The following is a 27,539-nucleotide window of genomic DNA, read 5'->3' as shown; positions in this document are numbered from 1 at the left end:
CTCCTCACCTCCAGCCTAAACCTCCCCTGGTGCAGCTTGAGACTGTGTCCTCTTGTTCTAGTGCTGGCTGCCTGGGAGGAGAGACCAACCCCTTCCTGGCTACAACCACCTTGCAGGTAGTTGTAGTGGGCAATGAGGTCACCCCTGAGCCTCCTCTTCTCCAGGCTGAACAACCCCAGCTCCCTCAGCCTCTCCTCACAGGGCTGTGCTCAAGGCCTCTCCCCAGCCTTGTTGCCCTTCTCTGGACACCTTCAAGTGTCTCGATGTCCTTCTTAAACTGAGGGGCCCAGAACTGGACACAGGACTCAAGGTGTGGCCTAACCAATGCAGAGTCCAGGGGCACAATGACCTCCCTGCTCCTGCTGGCCACACCATTCCTAATGCAGGCCAGGATGCCATTGGCCTTCTTGGCCACCTGGGCACACTGCTGGCTCACGTTTGGGCAGCTGTCAATCAGCACCCCCAGGTGCCTCTCTGTTTGGCAGCTCTCCAGCCACTCTGACCCCTAAGACATTCTATGATTCCATGGGATTTCAATATCACTCTGGATTTACTTGGGCTTCCAGCTTCCCAAGTCCTCTGAAGACACACAGGGGACTAGCTTTGGCATACAAGGCTTCCCTCCTGTGTGTCTGTGGAGGAACTGGGCCCTAAGTCTTCCAACATTGTCAGAGAGTGTAATTCAGTTTATTTTTGTGGAAGGAAAAAATCAAACAACTTGACCAGGTCCAGTAGCTGAGTAGTACAAAAAAAGAAGTGGATGATGAAATCACTCATTGGTGCCTGCTCACACAGCCCTATCACCTGTACTGAGCACCAGAGATCAGAGATCACTGCTTCGCTCATCATCTACCTAGGACCCTTGATGAAGAAGAGAGCTGAAGCTCACCTTTCAGGAGTTCTTCCCATGGACCTACAAAACAAAGAAGAAGAAAAAAGCAAAAGGCAGAAAGCCAAGTGACTGATATTTATTTCTTTATTTCCTGGAATAAATAGCACAACTGTCACAGACCATGCATAACACTCGTGCTGGCATTTTTAGCAAACATAGCATTGCATTTTGACTTGCTCACAGTACACAACTCTTGTCACAAAGGCCATGACAAGTCCAGAATTTTATCTGTAAGGCTGGTTTTAAGTAGTTAGAAATCCAGAGTAAACACTGTTAAAAAAGAGTAGAAAAAAACCTCTTTAAAAAAATCCATTAATACTGAAAGCACTGGGCTGGGAGGAAGAGGGGTTAAAAGTCCCAGGAGGCTTAAACTGATCTCCAAAAATCTGCCACTGTTGGGTTTTCATCTTCAGAAACAGGATGCAGCTGAGGAGTAGCTGTGCTGCTTCTGTGCTAATAAGGCTCACTGTAAGTCAGTATGTCGAGCAGATGCATCTAAAAGGCAAGTGCTGTGGACTGGAAAAGACAGATGTTCCTTAAGTACTGACAAATGTGGAAGCTGTAATGCTGCAGAGCATTCAGCTCTCCAGATGAACTCAAGAGCATTCAGATCCATCCCACTGACTCCCTGGGAACAGATCTAAAACTCCAGTATCACAAAGAGGTCTTGAATAAAAATGTTCACATTGACTTATCTTTTTGAGAGGAAAAAGTACCACACATGGGCAGCAGAAAGGAGAGAAGAGCAGGAGTTTAAGGCAGCTTTACCCACATTGCTCTTCCTGGAAACTGGATTGATCAGGATGAAGCTCCAGTTCAGTTAAACCCACCCTACTGTGAATCTGGTTAACAATAAGTGTAGTACCTACAGGAAGAGAGACCTGGCTAGACAGCAGGGCAACAAGGAATGCAAAACGTGTTTTCCCTCTGCAACATTTATCCACAGACCTCTGCCCAAGTGATTTCTAACACAGTCCTCACTGACCCAGGGAGAGTTTTCCATTCTCCAGACTTCCTCTCTTACCTCCAGGGACTGGGATTCCAGCCTGTGCCCATCTAACCAGTTCCTGACTGACCTGATTGAAGCTCTATGATTAACAGGTGACAGTGGCTCTAGCAAATAAATTTCTCCTAGTCAGGAGATGAATTAAAAAGTGGACATCAAAAAGATTAGCTGCTGATCCCATTGCAAGGTATATTCTGTGTAAGCAGTGTATGGAAATAACACTGAGTAGCATATGATTAACACAAAACCTGAAGCTTTTGCCATCAGCCTCAGACAGTGCTTGTAATTCCCCTCATCCCCACTCCCCCAACAGCACACAGAAACCCTTATTTCTAACAGAAAAGGGTCACCTTCCAAATAAATGTCAGTGCTGACTTTCTATTGATAACAATTAAGATGGGAAAATCATCAAATACCAGTTGCAACCGAGGAGTATGTAAAAGAAAGTGAACTGTAGGACTGAAGACTCTCCAGCCACGAGGAAGGTCTGATGTTTTCCCTGCTCAGTGGGATAGGGGTTAGTGGTATATTTCCTTTATCAAAAGAACATGTTGATCATCACAAACAACAGAACCAGCAATATCTTTGGGTAAAAGTGTGACATACCTACATATTTTTCAAGTGACCTAGAGAATACACTTGTATTACTTCCAGTGGGAATGTCAGGCAAACAGCTATAGAGAGACCACAGCTGTAGAGAGAATGCATAAGTATAGCATAAGGCACAATGGGAGCATGCAGAGGGAGTTCATTGTGATTTCTGCCTCAGGAGGTTGGAAGAATGAAGACCTCAGCAGCTTCCAGGATCATTCAACATTCTTGTACTTTGTGAACAGGTTGTATAGAACCCTGAGAGTAGACTTCAGATCCAAGTTGACAACATCTGTGGAAGTAAAGGAGAAATTCTTAATTTGCTTTTTATTCTCCTTTGTTTGTCTTCAAAGGAGGAAAAGTCCCCACGTGTCTGCACCTGTGAGATCAGCAACAAAGATCTCCAGAGCTCTGATCTCCCCAAGCCAAGCTTCTTAAATGTCCCATATGATGTACTCCAAACCAGCTTCATGATAACACAGCCACAGCTAACTTCAATGGAAAAAAGAGAAAGAAAAAGAAGAAGAAGAAAGGTAATTCCCCTCCTCATCTTCAATTGGTTACAGAGAAAGTCTGCCTTCGTCTGAGACCTGGGATAAAGACTTGGGGAAACGCTTCCACTGACCTGACTGGCCAGAGAAGCAGGAAACAGCCACACACATCATATGAGATGCTGAATCTCACACATTCACAAGTCTGCAATGTTACAGCCTACAAATAAACAAAGCCTGAATTCTCCTAGCAGAGTCAAAGGTTTCTATTACCTCATAACCCTTCTTACCCTCCTAGGCCAGGGAACAGGTCTGAAATAGTTCTCAACAACAAAACCCCAACAGTTTTCTGCCAGCGCCTCCCAACCTATCACTATACTAAAATGCCAGGAAATACCACAGACATGTCATCCAGAAGCTATGGGGGGGAGCATAGCACAGAGAAGGCTGAAGAGGTAAAACAGCTGAAAATGATGTTGTAAGAAAGGAGGAGGAAGAGGAAGCACAAAGACCATAGTAAATAATATACATGGAATTAGAAGTAAGGAAGGGCAGATAATTAAATCATTCAAAGAACTAGGGAGACATCAAACAGTTACCAGATGAAGTACAATGAATGTGACAGCCAAGGTAAACATCTGCTGCCTGTTTGGAAGAATCATTGCTAGGACCTCTCCACCCTTCTTTCCCACCCCATACTGGATAGCATGCTAACCCCCACACTTTACCTGTTATTTTCAATAACCTCTCCAGCTTTCCTTTCTATCCCTTTTCCTGTATAATTTTACACATTTCACTTAGCATTTGCTGTTGTTCCTCCTGCCCCAAAGACAGGAAACATCCTAACTCCCTGAAAAAAACCAGCTCTCTGCCCTGGGTAACTGAAACACAAGCTGCTGATCTTTCCAGGCATCATAGAAAGTTGCTTCCAACCATAGCATTCCCAGTTAAGGTAACATCCAGAATCAGCATTAGTTTCTCTTCAAAGACCCAGTTTCTCTTCTAAGACCCAGTACATTTTAAATCCCCAGATGCATTTAAAACATAAATTCAGCCATGGGAAACAAGACTTTGCAACAGCCATACATTTCTTTACCTCAGTTTTTACTACCTGGAAAGAACGTCTACCAGACAGCTGGCCTGCAGAACTGGCAGAGGGAGCCAGGGAGCTGCATGGTTTCCCTTTGTTCCATGAGCAAGTGATAGGAGCTCTCCTCAGCAGCTTGGACCCCCACAAGTCCATGGGACCAGATGGGATCCATCCTAGGGTGCTGAGAGAGCTGGCAGATGAGCTGGCCAAACCACTCTCCATTATTTTTCATCAGTCCTGGCTCACTGGAGAGATCCCAGCTGACTGGAAGCTGGCCAACGTGGTACCCATCCACAAGAAGGGCCGGTTGGATGAGCCAGGGAATTCCAGGCCTGTCAGCCTGACCTCAGTACCAGGAAAGATTATGGAGCAGGTCATCCTGAGTGCAATCACACAACACTTAGAGGATGGCCAAGGGATCAGGCCCAGCCAGCATGGGTTTAGGAAGGGCAGGTCCTGCCTGACCAACCTGATCTCCTTCTATGATCAGGTGACCCGCCTGGTGGATGTGGGGAGGCCTGTGGATGTAGTCTACCTGGACCTCAGCAAGGCCTTTGACACCGTTCCCCATAGCAAGCTCCTGGCCAAGCTGTCAGCCCATGGCTTGGATGGGAGCACACTGCGATGGGTTAGGAACTGGCTGGAGGGCCGAGCCCAGAGAGTGGTGGTGAATGGTGCCACATCCAGCTGGCAGCCAGGCACCAGTGGTGTGCCCCAGGGATCAGTGCTGGGCCCCATGCTCTTTAACATCTTTATTGATGATCTGGACGAGGGCATCGAGTCCATCATCAGTAAATTTGCTGACGACACCAAGCTGGGCGCAGGAGTTGATCTGCTGGAGGGTAGAGAGGCTCTGCAGAGGGACCTCGACAGGCTGGGCAGTTGGGCAGAGTCCAACGGCATGAGATTTAACACATCCAAGTGCCGGGTTCTGCACATTGGCCACAGCAACCCCATGCAGTGCTACAGGCTGGGGTCAGAGTGGCTGGAGAGCAGTCAGGCTGAGAGGGACCTGGGGGTGCTGGTCGACGGTAGACTGAACATGAGCCTGCAGTGTGCCCAGGCAGCTAAGAGGGCCAATGGCATCCTGGCCTGCATCAGGAACAGTGTGGCCAGCAGGAGCAGGGAGGTCATTCTGCCCCTGTACACTGCACTGGTTAGGCCGCACCTCGAGTACTGTGTCCAGTTCTGGGCCCCTCAGTTTAGGAAGGAGGTTGACTTGCTGGAACGAGTCCAGAGAAGGGCAACGAAGTTGGTGAGGGGTTTGGAACATAAGCCCTACGAGGAGAGGCTGAGGGAGCTGGGGTTGCTTAGCCTGGAGAAGAGGAGACTCAGGGGTGACCTTATTACTCTCTACAACTACCTGAAGGGAGGTTGTAGACAGACAGATGTTGGTCTCTTCTCCCAGGCAAGCAGTACCAGAACAAGAGGACACAGTCTCAGGCTGCGCCAGGGGAGGTTCAGGCTGGATGTTAGAAAAAAGTTCTATACAGAAAGAGTGATTGCACATTGGAATGGGCTGCCTGGGGAGGTGGTGGAGTCGCCATCACTGGAGGTTTTTAGGAGAAGACTTGACAGGGTGCTTGGTGCTGTGGGTTAGTTGCTTGGGTGGTGTTGGATTGGTGATGGGTTGGACACGATGATCTTGAAGGTCTCTTCCAACCTGGTTTATTCTATGTATTCTATGTATTCTATGTATTCTATAGCTGGGAAATCAAGGCAAACACCTGGAGAAGAGACAACTGCCAGCACATTTGACCCATGATGCTGTTTGGATAAACAATTAAATGCCAAAAACCTGGCCCAGACACTTAGGTTTGTAGTGGCCAGAGATTTGTAGTGTGTGCTTGCCCCATTCCACTAGGAGAGGATAGGATAGGATAGGATAGGATAGGATAGGATAGGATAGGATAGGATAGGATAGGATAGGATAGGATAGGATAGACCAGGTTGGAAGAGACCTTCAAGATCATCGCATCCAACCCATCAACCAATCCAACACCACCTAATCAACTAAACCATGGCACCAAGCACCCCATCAAGTCTCCTCCTGAACACCTCCAATGATTAGTTTTCTTTTCCTCAGGCTTGGAATGCTTCCAGAGAGGGAGAGTCCACAACCTCTCTGGGCAGCCTGTTCCAGTGGTTTGCCATCCTCAAAGGCAAGAATTTTCTCCTTATGCTTACGTGGAACCTCCTGTGTTCCTCTTTGTGCCCTGCCACTGGACACCACTGGGCTCCATCAACCTGACACTCCCCCTTTAGACACTGCTAAGCATTATTGAGATCCCTCATCAGCCTCCTCTTCTCCAGGCTAAACAGCTCCAGCTCTCTCAGCCTTTCCTCATAAGGCAGGTGTTCCATAGGAGTCCCCCACTCCAAAACCAGCAATAGACCCTGTTCTTCCACGTGGCAGTGTACTGGTATAAAAATATAGGGTCAGAAGAAACTGCTGTGGTCACACAGTCTGACCTCATGTACAATACAGTCCTTAGAGAGCTTTACCTTGGAAATCCTGCATTAAGCATGAGCCAACCAGTGGCTGAATTAAAACATATGGTTAACATTGCATGGTTTGGGGTTGGGTTTTTCACCTTGTAAATCCTCCAGTAGTGGAGATTCCACATCCATCCCAGAATGACAGAATCACAGTAAACATCTGGTTGGAAGAGATCTCCAAGATCATCCAGTCCAACCTTCAGCCCAGCACTTTGGGTCAACACTAAACCACGTCCCTAAGTGCCAGGTCCACATGCTGCTTAAACACTTCCAGGGATGCTGACTCCACCACTGCCCTGGGCAGACCATTCCAATGTCTAAGAACCCTTTCTGTGATAAAGTATCTCCTCACATCTTAAGCCTGAGCCTCCCCTGGAGCAGCCTGAAACCATTTCCTCTACTCCTGTCGCTTGCCACCCAGGAGAAAAGGCTGCCTCCTCCTCGCTCCAACCTCCACTCAGGCAGCTGTAGAGAGTGAGGAAGTATCCCCTCAGCCTCCTCTTCTCCAGACTCTCTAACTTCTATTTATAATTACATTTTCAATCAATAAATACACTTAAGCATATTCTGCTGCCTACCAAATGTACACACCTTATCCAGAGCAAATAAAAGATCTGCTCCACTGGTGCTAGTGTAAGGATTACCTCATGGGAAGGAAATCTACTCTTTTAGATCAGCCAATTAAGCAATGAAAATAAAATACAACCACAAAAAACAAGGACAAGCTTTCAACTGGAGAAGTCTTCTCCTAGTTTTTTTGAAAGTCTTTCTCTCCCAGAACAGGTTTATGCAGCTTCCCCAGTCTGGTACTGCACCCTCCTCCACTGTTCTACTCCAAAAACTGCCGCTCCTGACTGGGCACTTGCATTTCACCAGGTTCCTTGTCCTCCTCTTGCATCCACTGACTCAGCTCCAGCACTCAGAACACTTAGTTACTTTCCCAAGTTAGTCTTGTTTCACTGAGTTCCTCAGAAGGACTTTTCACCCCCAGATTCAAAAGAACAGCACTGACAGGATACACATGCATTTAATATTGGCTTCTGCCCTTTTCCCCTCACCATAACTACCTCCACTACTTTTTAATCTATTTATTATCACCACTTTGTCTCATTTTAAGTCAGACTGAACATTTCTTGGGGGCTCCTTTTCCTTTTCCTTCATTCTGCAGAAGCCTCTAACATATGTAGCTTGTAACATCAGGAATAAAAGTTGCTCATTTAGCAGTCATGAAGTTTGAATTCCTCTTTTTATTCCTAGCAGCGTGTCCATACCTTCAGGGCGAGCTTTGGGCTTCTTCAGTCCTCCATCTTGCATCAGCTCAAAAGCAAAGGAAACATTATGGACCTGAAAGAGGCAAAGTGTTAGAGAGGCATTAAGAACCCTCCAGCCAGATTTTATCACTGCTTTATTCTCTCTGCACTTGACACAGAGAATGATCATTCTGTTTAAATCAATATTAAACGTGAAGGTGTTTAAGTGCGGCAGAAAGTACATATCAGGGACTAAGGCACCGAAGTTTGCATCTTTGTAGGGCAAATATTCACTTTCTGATACAAAGGAAGTAATTTAAGATTTCCCAATTTAAAATGTAGAAATGTGAGTAGGTACCACATGAACCAAGAAACTCTATTAAGCACTGATCTCAGTCTCTATGGCAGAGGCAGAGTTCCCAGTAGCAACTACAACAGAGTTGCATTTGTTGAGTTCTTCCTGCCTGTACCCAAGATCAGAATTTCACACGACATGGCAAGAGATCATTTGCCATCCAGACCACAAGGGACTTAACAGAAGTGAGATAACTGAGCAGAGATGAGAAAATATACATGGGTCTGTAAGAAATAAGATCACTAAATGGAATTGTTTTCCAACAACATTAGTCTTTCATACATTATCCTCAGCTGCATATCAGACAACATCACAACATTAAGGAGCCAGGCTGCATGACCTTGTCCTGCTCCCTTAGCCTCTCAGTGCTCTGGCTTCCTCTACTTGAAAAGAGAGATAAAAGTCAAACTGAGTTTCTCTAATGAAGCAAATGCTTCAGACAATGCTTGATGGTGCTAGTTCCCAGACTTCCTCATGCAGCAGATCTGTAAAACAAGCTAAGTACCACTGTACAGAAGAAGCTTCCTGAATAAGCCACCAAGGATCACACAAGAACATAAAGCCAAAGGAAAGAAAATGAACCAAAAGGAAAAATGCAAGAACCTGGGTGTCCTTTAATCTCTGCTTTGAGAAGCAAACCTCACGGTGTAAAGAGATCTGCACAGCATCTTTCTCATCCATGCTCACTAAATTTTGAGCAAGGCAATTTGCATTATAAAATCTGTGCATTTTTGTTACTGCAAATGACAGTTCTGGAGACACATAGCAAGGGGAAGAGATTTAATTAAAGCTACTCATCTAGAAAATCAGAATTACACACACAAAGCTCCCCTGTCGGCGCTCGCTGCGCAGGACACTGCTAAGCTCTGTTTACTTGCCACAGCTCATCCTCATCCATTGTGACAAAGCCAATCATTGTAAAGACACAACTATTTATTCTTAGACTAGAATAGAATAGAATAGAATAAACCAGGTTGGAAGAGACCTTCAAGATCATTGCATCCAAGCTACCATCCAACACCTAATCAACTAATCCATGGCACCAAGCACCCCATCAAGTCTCCTCCTAAACACCTCCAGTGATGGTGACTCCACCACCTCCCCAGGCAGCCCATTCCAATGGGCAATCACTCTCTCTGTATAGAACTTCTTCCTAACCTCCAGCCTAAACCTCCCCTGGTGCAGCCTGAGACTGTGTCCTCTTGTTCTGGTGCTGGCTGCCTGGGAGAAGAGACCAACCTCTGCCTGTCTACAACCTCCCTTCAGGTAGTTGTAGAGAGCAATAAGGTCACCCCTGAGTCTCCTCTTCTCCAGGCTAAGCAACCCCAGCTCCCTCAGCCTCTCCTCACAGGGCTGTGTTCCAAGCCCCTCACCAACTTTGTTGCCCTTCTCTGGACACATTCCAGCAGGTCAACATCTCTCTTAAACTGAGGAGCCCAGAACTGGACACAGGACTCGAGGAGCGGCCTAACCAGTGCAGTGTACAGGGGCAGAATGACCTCCCTGCTCCTGCTGGCCACACTGTTCCTGATGCAGGCCAGGATGCCATTGGCCCTCCTGGCTGCCTGGGCACACTGCAGGCTCATGTTCAGCCTACCATCTACCAGAACCCCCAGGTCCCTCTCCAGCCACTCTGACCCCAGCCTGTAGCTCTGCCTGGGGTTGTTGTGGCCAGTGTGCAGAACCTGGCACTTGGATGTGTTCAATCTCCTGCCCTTGGACTCTGCCCATCTGTCCAGCCTGTCCAGGTCCCTCTGCAGAGCCTCTCTACCCTCCAGCAGATCAACTCCTGCCCCCAGCTTGGTGTCATCTGCAAATTTACTGATGATGGACTCAATGCCCTCATCCAGATCATCAATAAAGATGTTAAAGAGGATGGGGCCCAGCACTGATCCCTGGGGCACACCACTGGTGCCTGGCTGCCAGCTGGCTGTGGCACCATTCACCACCACTCTCTGGGCTCAGCCCTCCAGCCAGTTCCTAACCCAGCTCACTGTGCTCCCATCCAGGCCATGGGCTGACAGCTTGGCCAGGAGTTTGCTGTGGGGAATGTGTCAAAGGCCTTGCTGAGGTCCAGGCAAACTACATCCACAGCCTGCCCCACATCCACCAGGCAGTCACCTGCTCATAGAAGGAGATCAGGTTGGTCAGGCAGGACCTGCCCTTCCCAAACCCATGCTGGCTGGGCCTGATCCCTTGGCCATCCTGTAAGTGCTGTGTGACTGCACTCAAGATGACTGTTCCATGATCTTGCCTGGCACTGAGGTCAGGCTGACAGGTCTGGAATTCCCTGGCTCATCCAACCGGCCCTTCTTGTGGATGGGCACCACGTTGGCAGCTTCCAGTCTCCTGGGACCTCTCCAGTGAGCCAGGACTGTTGAAAAATGATGGAGAACAGCTTGGCAGCTCATCTGCCAGCTCTCTCAGCACCCTAGGATGGATCCCATCCGGTCCCATGGACTTGTGGGGATCCAAGCATCTGAGGAGATCTTTTCCCCAAACCCCCAGAGTCCACCTCTCCTTCTTTGATTTACAAATCCCCTTCCCTCAAGGCAGAGTCTCCACATAAAAACTAGCACAACATTTATGAATTTGCCCCATTAACAACAAAATCCTACGTGACCAGATGCCACCACTCAGCAGCCTCCATTTCCACAAGAGTGAAAATTCAAGATATTAGGATAAAAAAGCATGAGAAAGCTCCAAAAGAGAGCTTCCATAAGACAGAATAGATAATAATTTTCCCATTATTCTGTCAAGTTCCTCTGCAGTATTTAACATTCAGAAAGAACTCATTCCTATCCTGTTCATAAACTCCACGCCTAAAGAAGCTTAATTTCCTGCCTTCAGGGAGCCCCTTCAAGCTTACAAACAGCAGCTAGTCACCTCCTGAGGAAGCCAACAAACCCTGTGGAACCTTCAGAACCAGCAGACTCAGCACAGCAGCCTGAGTCAGTAATGGTGTTTGTTTGGAGCTGCTCAATCCTCTTGCTATGATCCACCCAGGCAAAGCTGGGTTATCTTAATGAAGATGAAGTCCCATTCCTCAGACAGGATGTACCTTTGCTGAGGGGTGCTTGACAGTAACAATCTGCACAGAAGTCATGATGAAAACCTCACCATTTTAAATAGTCCTGCCTCACAAAGCATTTCATCTTTCAACTTTTGCCAGGCTTTCCACCACTGATCTATCCATCTCCTGCTCCAGCTCAGCCAGCTCAAGACTTGCATCCTCTCTACTGCAAAGCCTGGCAGAATATAAAGCAGGGGCATCACTCCAGCACAACCAAGCCCAGAGTATTCTGATACCAGGCACCAAATATGCACAGGTGTGTGTGCACATCCAGGAACAACTGCAGAAAGAGGCAAACTTCTGCTTACAACAAAAAACTGTGTTCCTCTCATTGTCAACACTAGGAAGGACACAGGACAATGGAACAAGTGTGGGACTTGGACACTTATTTAATGTCTTTCTATCTCTAATACCCTGATTTTAAGTTAGACAATCTAAGGCTGCAAAGAATCTGCTCTTCTTTCTCCTCAAACCTCATGCCTCTCAGTCTGAGGCACTGCTAGGCAGCAAGTTATTCACTCCTTAGCAAGCAGAAGGAAAGAGCCAAAAAAGATAAGCTAGCACATTCTTTCAAAAGTTAAAGTCAGCAACACTGGCAATGATTCTGCCAGAAACTGGACACACCACTAGCTGTCTGTGCTCACAAACTGACTTCAGACAGGCAATTTTTTGCATGCTCTTCCCCAGCAGGATCAGGGCATCCATTTGGCTTCAGATCAGCTATAGTTTGTAACTCCAGATCAGCCAACATCTATGGCCCAGGTACTTCTGCTGCAGTATCTCATTTATTTATCAAGTGCTTGTATTTATTTGCTTTGTTGGTAGGAACATTAAACAAACTATAGGAAAAGAACTAATGGGTGTTAGGTAACTGATACTAATGAGGTGAGGGGGCAGTTTTTAGGGATGGTATTCTGTGACCTTGGGAAGAAGCTCTATCTCCATGTCACTACCAGTGTATAGGATGCAGCTAAAGCAGCGCTTCCCATCTCTCACTTTTTGTCTTTCTTGCATATTTACAAAGCACACACTGTGCAAAGCCAGACAGCAGCTCTGATGTCCAGCACTATAAAGCATCCCTTCAGGCAGTACCACAACATAATAAACCACTTTGATTGTGCATCACTTTATTGACAACCTTGATGAAGACATAGAGTGTGTCATCAGTAAGTTTGCAGCTGACACCAAGTTAGGTGGAGTGTTGATCTGCATGATGGTAGGGAGGCTCTACAGAGGGACTTGGATAGATTGGATCAATGAGCCAATGTTAATGGGATGTGTTTCAACAAGGCCAAATGCCAGGTCCTGCATTTGGGTCACAACAACCCCAAGCAATGCTACAGGCTTGGGGAAGTGTGGCTGGAAATCTGTCTGGCAGAAAGGGACCTGGGGGTTCTAATCGACAAGCAACTGAATAGTAGCCAGCAGTGTGGCCAGGTGGCCAAGAAAGCCAATGGCATCTTGGCTTGGATCAGAAATGCTGTGTCAGCAGGAGCAGGGAGGTGATTGTCCCCTTGTCCTCATTGTCCTCACTCAGCTCTGGTGAGGCCACACCTTGAGTATTGTGTCCACTTTGGGGCACCTCAATACAAGAGAGACGTGGAGGTGCTGGAGCCAGTGCAGAGGAGGGCAACAAAGCTGAGGAAGGACCTGGAGAATAACTCTTATGAAGACTGGCTGAAGGAGCTGGGGCTGTTTAGTCTGAAAAAGAGGAGGCTGAGGGGAGACCTCATTGCCCTTTACAACTACCTGAAAGGACATAGTAGAGAGGCTGGTGCTGATCTCCTCTCACAGGTGATTAGTGATAGCACAAGAGGGAATGGCCTCGAGCTGTACCAGGGTAGGTTTAGACTGGATGTTAGGAAAAAACATTCACAGGAAGAGTGATCAGGCATTGGAATGTGCTGCCCAGGGAGGTGTGAGTCACCAACCCTGGAGGTGTTTAAAGATCGCTTGAATGTAGTGCTTGGGGATGTGGTTTAGGGGTTGGCTTTGTAGAGTAGGGTTATCAGCTGGACTTGGTGATCCTAAGGGTCTTTTCTGACCTGAATGTTTCTGTGATTCTGTGAAGCATACAGTACAAACCACCTATTTATTAGTTCCAGATATTTGTGAACTTTAAGTCTCATATGATGCTGCTAACCAAATATTTTTCTTCCTTAACTGTGGTAAATTTACCCATCCATTTCACAAGTAACTTTAGTCACATTAACTATCAGGTGTCACAGCCAGTGCATCTTTGCTAAAGCTAAATATCCTGAAGAGAAGAACATACCAGGTTCTGATTTACTGGGCACAAAGAGAAAGAGCACCCTGTACACTGCACTGGTTAGGCCACACCTCGAGTACTGTGTCCAGTTCTGGGCCCCTCAGTTTAGGAAGGAGGTTGACTTGCTGGAACGAGTCCAGAGAAGGACAACGAAGCTGGTGAGGGGTTTGGGACACAAGCTCTATGAGGAGAGGCTGAGGGAGCTGGGGTTGCTTAGCCTGGAGAAGAGGAGGCTCAGGGGTGACCTTACTGCTCTCTACAACTACCTGAAGGGAGGTTGTAGACAGGCAGAGGTTGGTCTCTTCTCCCAGGCAGCCAGCACCAGAACAAGAGGACACAGTCTCAAGCTGCACCAGGGGAGGTTTAGACTGGAGGTTAGGAAGTTCTACACAGAGAGAGTGATTGCCCATTGGAATGTGCTGCCTGGGGAGGAGTCACCATCACTGGAGGTGTTCAGGACCATGCTTGGTTGCATGGTTTAGTTTATTAGGTGGTGTTGGATGATAGGTTGGACACGATGATCTTGAAGGTCTCTTCCTACCTGGTTTATTCTATTCCTTTCTATTCTATTCTATTCTATTCTATTCTATTCTATTCTATTCTAATTGGAAAACATGTGATAACACAGCAAAAAAGAATATAGGGTTTCTACCCACCTTTTGATCAAAACTTTCAGGTGTTAAGTAGAAGTTGTGAAGTGGAACAAAATAGTCTTCAAGGAGACCCATGAGCAAAACCAAGTAAACACCATCTGCAAACTAAACAGAAATACTGCTGACATGCCTGGGTGAAAGCATCTGTCTTCAAATAAGCATTCACAAACAAGCAGAACAAAGAATGCTTGGCCCAAATTATGTACCTTGATTTCTACCAGTGCTTCTTGCTAGTACAGAAGGGTAAGATGGTTCAGGAGTCAAAGACTGTTTGACAGCAGTGTCAAAAAGTATTTAGGGCTTTGCATCATCTGTTCCTTGGATTCACCTAAACCATTGCATCCATCAGTGAATCAGTCTTTTCTTAAGAGCCTGCTGATATAACTGCTTTAATATCAGTTCTCTAAGAAAAGAAGAAAAACACAGGACACAAAGCTTTCTCCCTACATCTGGAAGCATTATTTCCCCTGCTCTCATTTCCCAAGCAGAACAAGGCAGCCCATCAGTTACTGCTATAGCATTAACCCATGCAAGATCATAAGCCAATGACTAAATTGCCTACAGACAGTAAATAGTCCTAAGCAGAAGACATTAAGAGCAATTCACCTGTAAGTTATTTACAATTTGTGCTCTGTAGTTGTACAGATTATTTGGTCTGAACAGGTGAGGGCTGAAAGCAAAATCTTTATCTCCAGCCAGTTATCTATTTACTAGGATACTGAATACTCTGGGCTGAGGTTAGACTGGGTCTCTGTGTTCTTGCCTTTCCTCGTGTTCATTTTGTTTGCTTGAGGAAACTTATCACCTTTGCCACAGTATTTATCAACACTTTTTTGATGGGAAAAAAACCCACAACAACCAACAGGAACAAACAAGCCAAGAGACCAAAAAAGAGAAACCCACTTCCTGGGGAATATGCTTGCACATTGCATACTCCCAGTTTCACTACTACAGTACCTGGTCATTTCAGTCAACATTCCTTTTAAGCTGTGAGTGTTGGACATTCAAATCTCTGCCCTTAATCAGAACCTGAAATTAAGTCACCCCTCTCACAAGTAGGAAGTTTAACTTCACAAATGAAGTATTTTGTTTCAAGTCAGAATAGATTGCTGACCCTTTCACTAAATACTAAATCATATCCTAAATGCTTTCAGCAATACCCTTCAGTATTGCTTGCAGATAGGACAACTGCTCCTGGCTCAGGGGGGTAATGTTGTGATCCTCATATGGCCTATGTGATATCCTTTAACCCTTTAGAAAATACATTGTTGGGGACTTCCAAGGCATTAAGCAACAATTCCTTACAACACATCAGATTTAGCCACCCATTTACTTCAGCAAATCTATAAAATAGCAGTGAATGAGTGGTATTAAACTAACAGCAGCTTGGGTTCAAATCAATTACCCATATTCCTGATTTAATTCTCTAGAGGTTGTGCTTATTTTATAAGTGGGTGAGTAAGATAACCATTTCTCCACAGTTCAGCAAACTCTGGGAATACTATCTGCTTCTGCTTAGCCAAGCCCATCCCTGAAATCTGCTTCATTTTACCTGTAAAGTGAGAACAACCCCGCTGACACTGAAATTCACACTCACTTAAGGTTTCTAAGCATATTCAGTACCCAGCTGTGCACTAGAAAGAGGGAACTCCACAGAGGAGACAGTGGTTGTTGACAGTCACCTCCACTAGCTTTAAACAAACTAACCTGGATGCTACTGGCAGTCAAGCCACTACAGTATAGGAGTTCCAAGTCATTAATCCACACTGCTGAAAAGCAAGCATAGTGCATGTGCTCACAAGACAGCAAGGTAAAGAGGAGGATATGAAGGCCTTTGCTGCAGCAGCAAAATTGTTTCCAGTCCCACTCTGATGTGATCAAAGCTCTCACTGGTATCTCTACAATGAGCTGCATGCTGCAGTCTGCACTCCTCCCAAGAACTGCAGACAGCTCACACCAGTTCACCATGAATCACCACAGCTAGAAAAAACACAACCCATTATCCAGCCATAACTGCACCAGCTGCTTTGCAGCACTCCTTTCATCCAAGAGACAGGCTGCCCTGAAATCCACCCATGTTCTACAGGCATTACTAGGACCCAAGAATCTCACATTATAATACAGATTTCTACAGCCTTTAATAGGACCCAAGAATTTCACCTTACAACAACATGAAGTAAGGAAGGAACAAAGAAAGGAAGCATAAGTGAATGTCATTGCTACTTCAAAGACAGAGGCCTTAACCCATAAATTAATGTGCCCAAAGATAAACAATTCCATCACAAGGTTTTATGAAGTGAGGGCCTAGATTTGTAATTCACAGTCAAACATGACATACAAAACCCCCAAAGCCTCCTACCTGGGTTTCTAACTCTGTTACTTCCAAATTCAGTTTATTCAAGTGCTTGTTCACAAAGGTGATCAGAGACTGTAAAAGGGAACAGCAGAATCAGCGATGTTAGACAGGATAGTCAGTGTGGGTGTGACAGGGTTAACATCAAATGTTAAGATTTTCTAATGAACCTGCACGTGTGCTGTTTGTTCTTGTGGAACCAAGCACACAAACCCGAAAACCATGTAGCTGAAGTCATTTCATTGCAGCATGTGCCAGAAGTCACCAGATGGTGCTATAACACGCAGCTTACTAGCACATAAAGCCGACTTCAGCGCCACAGGTAAAAGCTGTGATGACATTGGTTCTTTTGTAGGTCCTTTACGAAGACGAAGCAAGCAGTAGGTGCGCTGATTGTCCACACTACTCTCTTCAGGTTCCTAGGGAAGATGCACTGCCTGGCAGCAAGGCATCTACAGCACTGTGCTGAGACTCCCAAGAGAAGATGCCAACACCGCCCTGCAGGCGCCTCGGTTCCTGGGTGATGTGCGCATAGCAATTAGCAAATTACAGTCAGGATACAAACCGAGTCTGGCATTTCTGTCTCCCCACAGAGCAGACACATGAGATCCTGTTGCTATGAGCCAGACACATGCTAATATGTCAAAGCACAGAGACCTGCCAACCTGCTTACGACAGCTTCAAAAGGGACAGTGTTAACACTTCAATTGCATGGACAGAGTTATCTTCATTCTTTATCAGCTTTCGAAACACTCTTCTAGAAGATGCTTCAGCCTGGCAAGAAAAAGTCTTCCAGAAACTTCAAAGCATTATTTTAAATGCATACATCCTCTGTTTCACACAAAGAGAAGGGGCAAATTACAGCACTGATCTTCACATACCACTGCTCTAATAACGAGCTTAACAGCCATGGTGGAACTCGCTGATGGAGCAGTGTGGAGTCTCTTCTTTATGTGCTCTCTAGAGCTAAAAAGCTGTCAGAAATCAACAGCTACTTCACTCCTCCACTATGGCTAGCACAAAGAGCAATGTCAAGAATATGTTTGCAGATGTGCTTTGCAATGATGCACAGCCTTGGAGGAGAGACCAGAGGACCATATGAATTAGTGTTAACTAGAAGAGCTCTGTGACAAAAGCAGCTCTTCTGTAAGAGCTTTACATAAACACAAGCCAGTGTACTCAGGTGGCCAAGAAGGACAGTGGCATCCTGGCTGGGATAACAAATCACATGAACAGCAGGATTAGGAACGCCCACACCTTGAGTACTGTGTTCAGTTTGGGGTCCCTCAGTACAAGAAAGACACTGAGGTCCTGGAGCAAGTGCAGAGAAGGGCAGCAAAGCTGGTAAAGTGTCTGGAGAAAAAGTCTTGTGAGGAGCAGCTGAGGGAACTGGCGATGTTCTGATAGATAGATAGAGTGAGGGAGAGGAGATTCGAGGAGAGGAGATTCGAGGAGAGGAGATTCGAGGAGAGGAGATTCGAGGAGAGGAGATTCGAGGAGAGGAGAGGAGAGGAGAGGAGAGGAGAGGAGAGGAGAGGAGAGGAGAGGAGAGGAGAGGAGAGGAGAGGAGAGGAGATTCGAGGAGAGGAGATTCGAGGAGAGGAGATTCGAGGAGAGGAGATTCGAGGAGAGGAGAGGAGAGGAGATTCGAGGAGAGGAGAGGAGATTCGAGGAGAGGAGAGGAGATTCGAGGAGAGGAGAGGAGAGGAGAGGAGAGGAGAGGAGAGGAGAGGAGAGGAGAGGAGAGGAGAGGAGAGGAGAGGAGAGGAGAGGAGAGGAGAGGAGAGGAGAGGAGAGGAGAGGAGAGGAGAGGAGAGGAGAGGAGAGGAGAGGGCTGAGGGGAGACCTTGCTCTCTACAACTTCCTCAAAGGAAGTTGTAGCCAGGTGGGGGTTGGTCTTTTCTCCCTAATATCAAGTGATAGAATGAGAGAAAATGGCCTCAAGTTGCACCAAGGGAGGTTTAGGTTGGATTATTAGGAAAAAAGTGTTTACTGAAAGAGTGGTGAGGCACTGGAACAGGCTGCCCAGGGAGGCTGTGGAGTCACCACCGCTGGAGGTGTTCAGAAAATGTGTAGACGTGGCACATTGCAACACGGCTTAGTAGGCATGGTGGTGTTGGGTGGATGGTTGGATGTGATGATCTTAAAGGTCTTTTCCAAGTGAAACAATTCTATGATATTTAGCAAACCTGTTTACAGGTGAATCACATTTCAGGGCACTGTGGAAAACATCTTCCAGTTGTGGAAAATCATCTTTAGTACAGGAATGAGCTGAAAACCAAGCAGCGAGTGTCTCTTAGGGAGAATGAGGCTGAAGACACGCACAACCCTGGCGGCCAGAGCCTAGCAAAGGGGTCACTACCACCAGATGCTCAAATACTGCCAGAGTAGTTTTTTATAGCCTGCATCATTTTTATTGCCTCTAGCAGCACTACCTAGAAAAGCCCTGGCCAATAAACCTGAGTAATGAGACAAGCCTGACCGAAGATAATGAGTCCAGGTATCATCCAGCTTTGAAACAAGCAATCTTTGGGGGATAAACACCATTTTCACTATTTCAGAATCCTCTTTTGGATCCTTTTGGATAGCTCTCCAAAGCATAAGGGGGGGGAAAAAAAAGGTAACATAGCAAATAAAACCTGAATTATAATTTTTTACCTTTTTGACTATGCTGAGTTTGTCTGGAGCGTGATCGAAAAGAGTGTCAAAGGCATCGCGCTCTGGTTTGGGGGGGAAGCAAAAGCAACATAAAATCAATATGCCTCCAACAGCTGAGTATGAGAAGCAGCTTATGCTGCCAAAGCTTAAAGGTTGTTCTCAGAAAGCCACACAACAAGCTAGAAGTTATCATCTTAATTTGGTGTCTGTCTAAATGCCAGAGTGAACTGCCCTGGGAAACCTAGAGGTAACTGGAAATAAATACATCATTCATTGATTTCCTTCTTATGCCATGCGTGACAGGTACACAACACAGGCAGGTGGAAGAAAAATGGAAATGAAAGATAAATCCTAACTTAAGTAATGAGCTGGTTTAAAAATAAAGGGCATAGAAAGTGCTGGAATCTGAGAGTTTTTCCAGGTTTGAGTTATTTCCACTTACAGAGCATATTTTTATAGTTCAATGGGCAAACATGTTTACTGTCCAAATGTCTTTGGTATCTGATGTTACTTAGCACCTTCTTCTCCAAGTATCATTAATCACTAATATAGATGCTCTGCAAAAGGAGGAATGGTAGGGTGCACACATTTTAACTGGGGAACAGAGAAGCTAAACGATTTGTTCTTCATCACAGACAGTCCCTTAGAGGACCCCACACCTCTTTGGTGAGAAGTGACTCCATGTCACTAACAAAACTGAATGCAAAGAGAGAAGGCTCTCAGCTGCAACAAATCTTTCTTTAGAAGGTCTGTGATTGGTAAGATCCAAAACCTAGTCAACACAGAAGAGACAAGATGCTTCATGCTGAAGAATTAGAGAGGGTTGACTGGTCCTGGAAAGTGGGCAGATAGGCAGAGCTTTCTTAGGTCTGTATCACAGACATTAACTTCAGTAATTTCCATGGATTTGCTTCCACAGAACTGAAAGGGTCACCTTATGAAGCAGGTGTTATTCTTGTGGCTGGGGCTTACAAACATTTTCACTTACAAGCCACTAACAACAGCACTAGGAAATACTGCCCTGTGTTGTGGTTTTGCTATTTCTTACATTGTAATTAAAACAAATCAATGGCAAGCAGTCTACAGAGCAGAAGTAGCACACCGGAGGATCGGGTTCCTCTCATTGTGCTACACAGCTCTGCAGAGTAGCAAAATCTGCCCCTGCAGTGCATTCCCCCCTCACAGAAGTGCTCAATCCATTGTCTTCATCAGCTGATGGAAACCAGACAAGATGCCTTTGCCTGGCATAACAAGAAATTTCACAGACAGCTGGTTTACTTACCGAATCTTCCCATCATCATCCTGCAAGTGAGAAGATGCAAAAATATCGCATTAGTTCATGAACAAGACAAGACCCTGAGCTTCACAGGCCTTGTCCTACAAGATGCTGAGGGCTAACCACTCCCACCAAGTCAGGAGGCTGAGCTGATAGATCAGACCCAACATGCTGCAGAATGTCCCCAGCAGACCACCAGTGATGTCAGGGAGACACATTTGAAATGAATGGTTATGTACTTACATTGCACACGTAAGTATGATGTCTCATCCACAACGATTTTAATGATGAAGAGTGAATGAACAAATGGCCTTCTGTGTACAGTTTCCATATACACAGTCATAGAGTGGTCTGGGTTGGAAGGGACCTCCAAAGGTCATCCAGTCCAACCCCCACTGCAGTAAGCAGGAGCATCCTCAACTAGATCAGGTTGCCCAGAGCCTTCTTGAGCCTCACCTTGAATATCTTCAGGGATGGGGCCTCAACCACCTCCCTGGGCAACCTGTTCCAGTGTTCCACTACCCTCATTGTAAAGAACTTGTTCCTAACATCCAATCCAAATCTACTCTTCTCTAGTTTGAAGCCATTGCCCCTCATCCTGTCACTGCAAGCCTTTATAAGCAGCCTCTCTCCATCCTTCTTGCAAGCCCCCTTCAGGTACTGGAAGGCTGCCATTAGGTCTCCCTGGAGACTCCTCTTCTCCAGGCTGAACAATCCCAGTTCCCTCAGCCTGTCTTTGTAGCAGAGGTGCTCCCATCCCCTGATCATTTTCGAGGCCTTCCTCTGGACCATCATGTCCATGTCCTTCCTATACTGAGGGCTCCAGAGCTGGACACAATACTCCAGGTGAGGTCTCACCAGAGCAAAGTGCAGAATCACCTCTCCAGATCTGCTGGGCAGCACATCTTTCGATGCAGCCTAGGATGTGATTTGCCTTCTGGGCTGCAAGCTCACACTGTCTGTTCATGTCCAGCTTCTCATCCATCAGCACCCCCAAGTCCTTTTCCACAGGGCTGCGTTCTATCACCTCATCCCTCAGTCTGTATTGATAGTGAGCATTGTTCTGGCCCAGCTGCAGAACCTTGTGCTTGCTTTTCTTGAACCTCATGAGGTACACCTGGATCCACTTCTCCACCTTGTCCAGGTTCCTCTGGATGACATCCTGTCCCTCTGGTGTATCAACAGCACCACTCAGCTTAGTGTCATTTGCTAACTTAATGATGGTGTCCTTGATCCCACTATCTATAGCATTAGACAGTACAGGTCCCATCAGATACTACACAGCTCAGCAAGGACATCTAGCTATCTATCCATCCATCTGTCTGTCCATCTGCCTCAATGTAATCTGTTTTCTCTCAAGAAAGAAAACACACATCCTACCTGGATATTATGTATATAAAACTGCCACAAATGAATTACACACACAGCTAGTGACATCACCAGACATACACAGATGTTTATCAGCTGAGAATCAGGCTCTGGTTTGCACAGAGGAATCTGAAAATGTTCAATGAATGTTGAACTCTGCTACTCGTTTTCTGTAGCTGCACAAACATTAAACAGTGAATTTCTTAACAGAGTGCAGTATTAACTAATTCAATGGAATGTGTGTATGAACACACACACACAAATCTGGAAACAGGGCTCTTGCTAACAAATGCCTAAACCCCACTCCACAGATTACACCTTACAAACCACATGTGAAGGAGAGGACAAGCACAGTGCAAGAGCATAGGAGTGAGGGGAGGAATTTTGGCCCACAAACCTCAGGCAGAGCTCTCATCCTACAAAACCCACTAGGAGATCTTTAATGCCTGTGCAGAGATGTGGTGATCTCATTTGTGAGCGTTTCCATCTGAAAGATCACCCCCACTGAGCTAGCCACATGGTACTTCATTTATCTTCAGAGTCATGAAAAGCTGGGCCAACTTTACAGGGAGTCAATGCACTGATAAATTGGAGGAGGGCTCAGGTAAGCCCCTCATAGATGAGTTGCAAAGGAAAATCTCAGATTTATTTGCAGCCAAAGTGCATGTCTAGCCTTCTCATTATAAAAAGGCCTGTAAACACATAAAGCAGAGTGACCTGTTACAAAATCCAGAGAGGAAAGAGGCTCATTTATTTATTTTTGCAGAGCTCTAGCCCTGAGGCACTATAAAAAACAAGTGATAATCTCTCCTTACAATTTTAACAAGGAAAAGTATTTCAAAGCTGCATGTTTCATAGCATAGCATAGCATAGCATAGCATAGCATAGCATAGAATAGAATAGAATAGAATAGACCAGGTTGGAAGAGACCTTCAAGATCATTGTGTCCAACCACATCATCCAGCACCACCTAATCAACTAAACCATGGCACCAAGCACCCCATCAAGTCTCCTCCTGAACACCTCCAGTGATGGTGACTCCACCACCTCCCCAGGCAGCCCATTCCAATGGGCAATCACTCTCTCTGTGTAAAACTTCCTCCTAACCTCCAGCCTAAACCTCTCCTGGCGCAGCCTGAGACTGTGTCCTCCTGTGCTGGTGCTAGTTGCCTGGGAGAAGAGACCAACCTCTGCCTGTCTACAACCTCCCTTCAGAGAGCAATAAGGTCACCCCTGAGCCTCCTCTTCTCCAGGCTAAGCAACCCCAGCTCCCTCAGCCTCTCCTCACAGGGCTGTGTTCCAAGCCCCTCACCAACTTTGCTGCCCTGCTCTGGACACATTCCAGCAAGTCAACCTCCTTCCTAAACTGAGGAGCCCAGAACTGGACACAGGACTCAAGGTGTGGCCTAACCAGTGCAGTGTACAGGGGCAGAATGACCTCCCTGCTCCTGCTGGCCACACTGTTCCTGATGCAGGCCAGGATGCCATTGGCCCTCCTGGCTGCCTGGGCACACTGCAGGCTCATGTTCAGCCTACCATCGACCAGCACCCCCAGGTCCCTCTCTGCCTGGCCACTCTCCAGCCACTCTGACCCCAGCCTGTAGCTCTGCATGGGGTTGCTGTGGCCAATGTGCAGAACCTGGCACTTGGATGTGTTCAATCTCCTGCCCTTGGACTCTGCCCATCTGCCCAGCCTGTCCAGGTCCCTCTGCAGAGCCTCTCTACCCTCCAGCAGATCAACTTCCTGCCCCCAGCTCGGTGTCATCTGCAAATTTACTGCTGATGGACTCAATGCCCTCATCCAGATCATCAATAAAGATTTTAAAGAGCATGGGGCCCAGCACTGATCCCTGGGGCACACCACTGGTGCCTGGCTGCCAGCTGGCTGTGGCACCATTCACCACCACTCTCTGGGCTCAGCCTCCAGCCAGTTCCTAACCCAACACAGTGTGCTGCCATCCAAGCCATGGGCTGACAGCTTGGCTGACAGCTTGGCTGACAGCTTCTTTCCCCCAAATACCTGCATTGTCCCTTCACCTGACAGGCAACAGCACTAGGTAGAAATTAGTTTCTCCTCCAGAAGGAAAGGGACCCAAATAACCCAAGAAAGGCCCACAAAGATCACTTCCAATGAACAGCTAAAAGCTTCTGCAACTCCAGACCGCCCAGACCACAATTTTCCCTCTCACAACACATTCCCAGAGATCAAGTTATTTCTATATGTTTCTATTCACTGCCACATTAAGGGATTCTGTTAAATTTAGCAGGGGCTGGGGGAAGATTAAAGTCTCTCCTCTTTGTAAGCTGCCTCACATCATGCACCACAGACATATTCACAAGCTGAAGTGTTTTGTGCTTACTCTGTTGTAGTCGTCAGCTCCTCCGTAATGTGCGTGGTCTGAAGGAGGCCTTCGCGCTTCTGCAAAGGAAGATGGAGTTAGAAACTGAGATGGCATTGGTGAAGGAGAAGCTCCTTAGGGGCTCTCTAGCATTCAGCATCTTTCAGAACCCCAGAGGAGAAAACTGGATAAAGCTTGCTCACTAAGTTTTGTAGCGTTAGAGGTGAAGCAGCTGACACAGGAGGGCTCGCTCCCATCACCGTGGCATTTATCAGGCTGGCGGCCAAATGGATGTTTGTAATATGGATATGTGTGTGCATATATAGATGGGGAGAGAGAGAGAGAGAGAGATTTGTAGCCAACAAACCCACTAACAATTCTGCTCCTCAGGCCAGAGCCAACATCACACTGGAAGCCAAATCAGAGAGAGTTTGTCATCCCCATCTTAAATTCCCCAAGGGCACCCATTCATCTCATGGGGTCAACCAACAATTTCACACAATTGGCAGCCTGTCTCTCTGGAGAGATCTGGAGCTGAACTAACATGAATGGCTGCCCCAGACCAGGGCTCTGGTGTGCCAGCAAAGCTTTTTTGGCATGAGGGCAGCTCTCCTGGAGCTCTCCTAGCGCCTACGGAGGCCACCAGTCCGAGGAACACATCCACCAAGGAAATGTAGGGAGCATAAAACACCCAGCCAGTGAGGTCACAAAAAATAGTGTTTTCCTGTTAACAGATTTCCTCTGCTTGGCATCATTTTCTGCATGAATAAGGAGTCCCTTACCAAACAGAGATAGCAGGCAGTGAGATTCAGCCTGAAAACAGCTTTATAACAGCTTTCTCAGGTCTTTGAAGACACAGCCTCCTGACACAGGTAGGATCAACTGTCCCTGAGCCTCTCTACAACTTTGGAGACATAGCATGTGCCTCTCAGAGGCAGGAAGAGTTTTCACCTGAGTCAAAACCTTTCTTAACATCTCTATGGGTGCCTTCCCAAACTATGGGATGTGACTATAACTGAATGGCAGGATTTCTGTGCTTCCTGATGTATGCTTAAAACGCTGACACAAGTTGCTCAAAGCTCAGCAGCCATCTAGGAATCGGATCTGTCAGAATGATTTATGGCAGGGTGAATAAAGCTGCTAGCTCAGATCAGCAGGGAAACCACACCTGTCAGGCACAAGCTCCATGCCTATAGGACACTGCAATAATTTTTCACTAGCTGAACCCCAAACAAGAGCTTCTTAGGGAGAACAGATTTGAAGAGAAAGACATCCTTCCCCAGAAGCAATGCAGGAAATAAAAACTGAAATCTAGATACCAGTAAGAAGAAGAACTGCCCTTCCCCTGCCCTACTCAACAAATGAAGGCAGCATTGCTTTCTCAAGCCACCACCCAGGGAACCTGGCTGAAAGCACAGTAGGAGCCAGCCTCCCAGTGCTGTGCTCTTACAGCTCCATGCCTGAGCTGGGCCCTGTGCTGGATGCTGCCAGCTGGCCACGTCTTCACAGCCTCTCACTTCCCTGCCATGCATACAACTCATCCTGCTCCCACGAGGGAGCCATGGGAATAGTACCAGAAGGTTTAGGGAAACAAGCCAGGATGACAGCATGGATGGAAAAATGAAGCAGCATCTGACAGGACAAAGTTTTCTTGCATACAAAGCAATGTTGTCTTTATTCCACCCCACCACATCTCTACTTTAATTAACACAGGTTGTGGACCTTCCAAGCATCAGGTACTCAAAGGAGAAGATCCTATGAACCTTGAACAAAAACTCAGTAAGTGGTGACTGGTGTGTAATGTCCCCAAATGCCTGACTTCCCCAGAAGTGGAAACAGCAGCATTTCTGCTAAGCCCCTTCCAAGGCAGCTGAGCACGCTGCTCACACAGCAGGCTCAGATCCCCTGGCCTTGTTATCCAAAAGCAAATGTCATTCCTTGATAAAACTTTGAATCCTTACACCACTGCCACCAGACTCGTTTGTTCTTCACCGTGCCTTGCCTCTGACCTTTCAGTCTGCAACTCAAACTGCAAGGGAATTATTGTGAAAATACCTCAGATCTCCCAGCAGTACCAAGGTGGTACAGGCTGCAATTAAAAGCATTAGGATGAGGAAAGCTAAGTGCAAAAGATGGCAGTTCCTGAGCCCTGTAAGAATAACTAGCACAGTGAGCCTTAAAAACAATTGTCATGCTGGTTTACACTTGGTTTGGTTTGCCCCAGGTAGGGCATTTCTTTGTCCTGCAAGTTTACATTTCACATGCTCTTTAACATCTTTATTGATGATCTGGATGAGGGCATTGAGTCCATCATCAGTAAATTTGCTGATGACAACAAGCTGGGGGCAGGAGTTAATCTGCTGGAGGGTGGAGAGGCTCTGCAGAGGGACCTGGACAGGCTGGACAGATGGGCAGAGTCCAAGGGCAGTAGACTGAACACATCCAAGTGCCAGGTTCTGCACATTGGCCACAACAACCCCATGCAGAGCTACAGGCTGGGGTCAGAGTGGCTGGAGAGCGGCCAGGCAGAGAGGGACCTGGGGGTGCTGGTCGATGGTAGGCTGAACATGAGCCTGCAGTGTGCCCAGGCAGACAAGAGGGCCAATGGCATCCTGGCCTGCATCAGGAACAGTGTGGCCAGCACGAGCAGGGAGGTCATTCTGCCCCTGTACACTGCACTGGTTAGGCTGCACCTCGAGTCCTGTGTCCAGTTCTGGGCCCCTCAGTTTAGGAAGGAGGTTGACTTGCTGGAACGAGTCCAGAGAAGAGCAACAAAGTTGGTGAGGGGCTTGGAACACAGCCCTGTGAGGAGAGACTGAGGGAGCTGGGGTTGCTTAGCCTGGAGGAGACTCAGGGGTGACCTTATTGCTCTCTACAACTACCTGAAGGGAGGTTGCAGACAGGCAGAGGTTGGTCTCTTCTCTGAGGCAACCAGCACCAGAACAAGAGGACACAGTCTCAGGCTGTGCCAGGGGAGGTTTAGGCTGGAGGTTAGGAAGAAGTTCTACACAGACAGAGTGATTGCCCATTGGAATGGGCTGCCTGGGGAGGTGGTGCAGTCGACATCACTGGAGGTGTTCAGGAGGAGACTTGATGGGGTGCTTGGTGCCATGGGTTAGTTGTTTAGGTGGTGTTGGATTGGTTGATGGGTGGATGCGATGATCTTGAAGGTCTCTTCCAACCTGGTCTGGTCTATTCTATTCATGCCCTTGGACTCTGCCCATCTGTCCAGCCTGTCGAGATCCCTCTGCAGAGCCTCTCTACCCTCCAGCAGATCAACTCCTGCCCCCAGCTTGGTGTCATCAGCAAATTTACTGATGATGGACTCAATGCCCTCATCCAGATCATCAATAAAGATGATAAAGAGCATGGGGCC

At 46.9% G+C, this 27,539-nt stretch overlaps 1 protein-coding gene across 1 annotated transcript in view; it reads right to left on the bottom strand.

Annotated features, from left to right (window-relative positions):
• Positions 1–991: 991 nt before the first annotated feature.
• The window catches only part of PARVB (parvin beta), an 80,886-nt gene continuing 54,338 nt past the window's right edge, over positions 992–27,539 (bottom strand). Inside the window, exons 7-13 of the mRNA XM_054173896.1 lie at positions 24,185–24,243; positions 20,463–20,482; positions 19,181–19,242; positions 16,529–16,597; positions 14,173–14,274; positions 7,841–7,913; positions 992–2,781 (exon numbers count right to left, since the gene is read on the bottom strand). Of these exons, the coding sequence (XP_054029871.1) occupies positions 2,705–2,781; positions 7,841–7,913; positions 14,173–14,274; positions 16,529–16,597; positions 19,181–19,242; positions 20,463–20,482; positions 24,185–24,243 (462 nt within the window). The 3' untranslated portion in view covers positions 992–2,704. The remainder of the gene's footprint in view (positions 2,782–7,840; positions 7,914–14,172; positions 14,275–16,528; positions 16,598–19,180; positions 19,243–20,462; positions 20,483–24,184; positions 24,244–27,539) is intronic.

Source organism: Dryobates pubescens, chromosome 27, assembly GCF_014839835.1.
Source record: "Dryobates pubescens isolate bDryPub1 chromosome 27, bDryPub1.pri, whole genome shotgun sequence".
NCBI classification, from domain to species: Eukaryota; Metazoa; Chordata; class Aves; order Piciformes; family Picidae; genus Dryobates; species Dryobates pubescens.
This window is presented reverse-complemented; position numbering and strand designations above follow the sequence as displayed.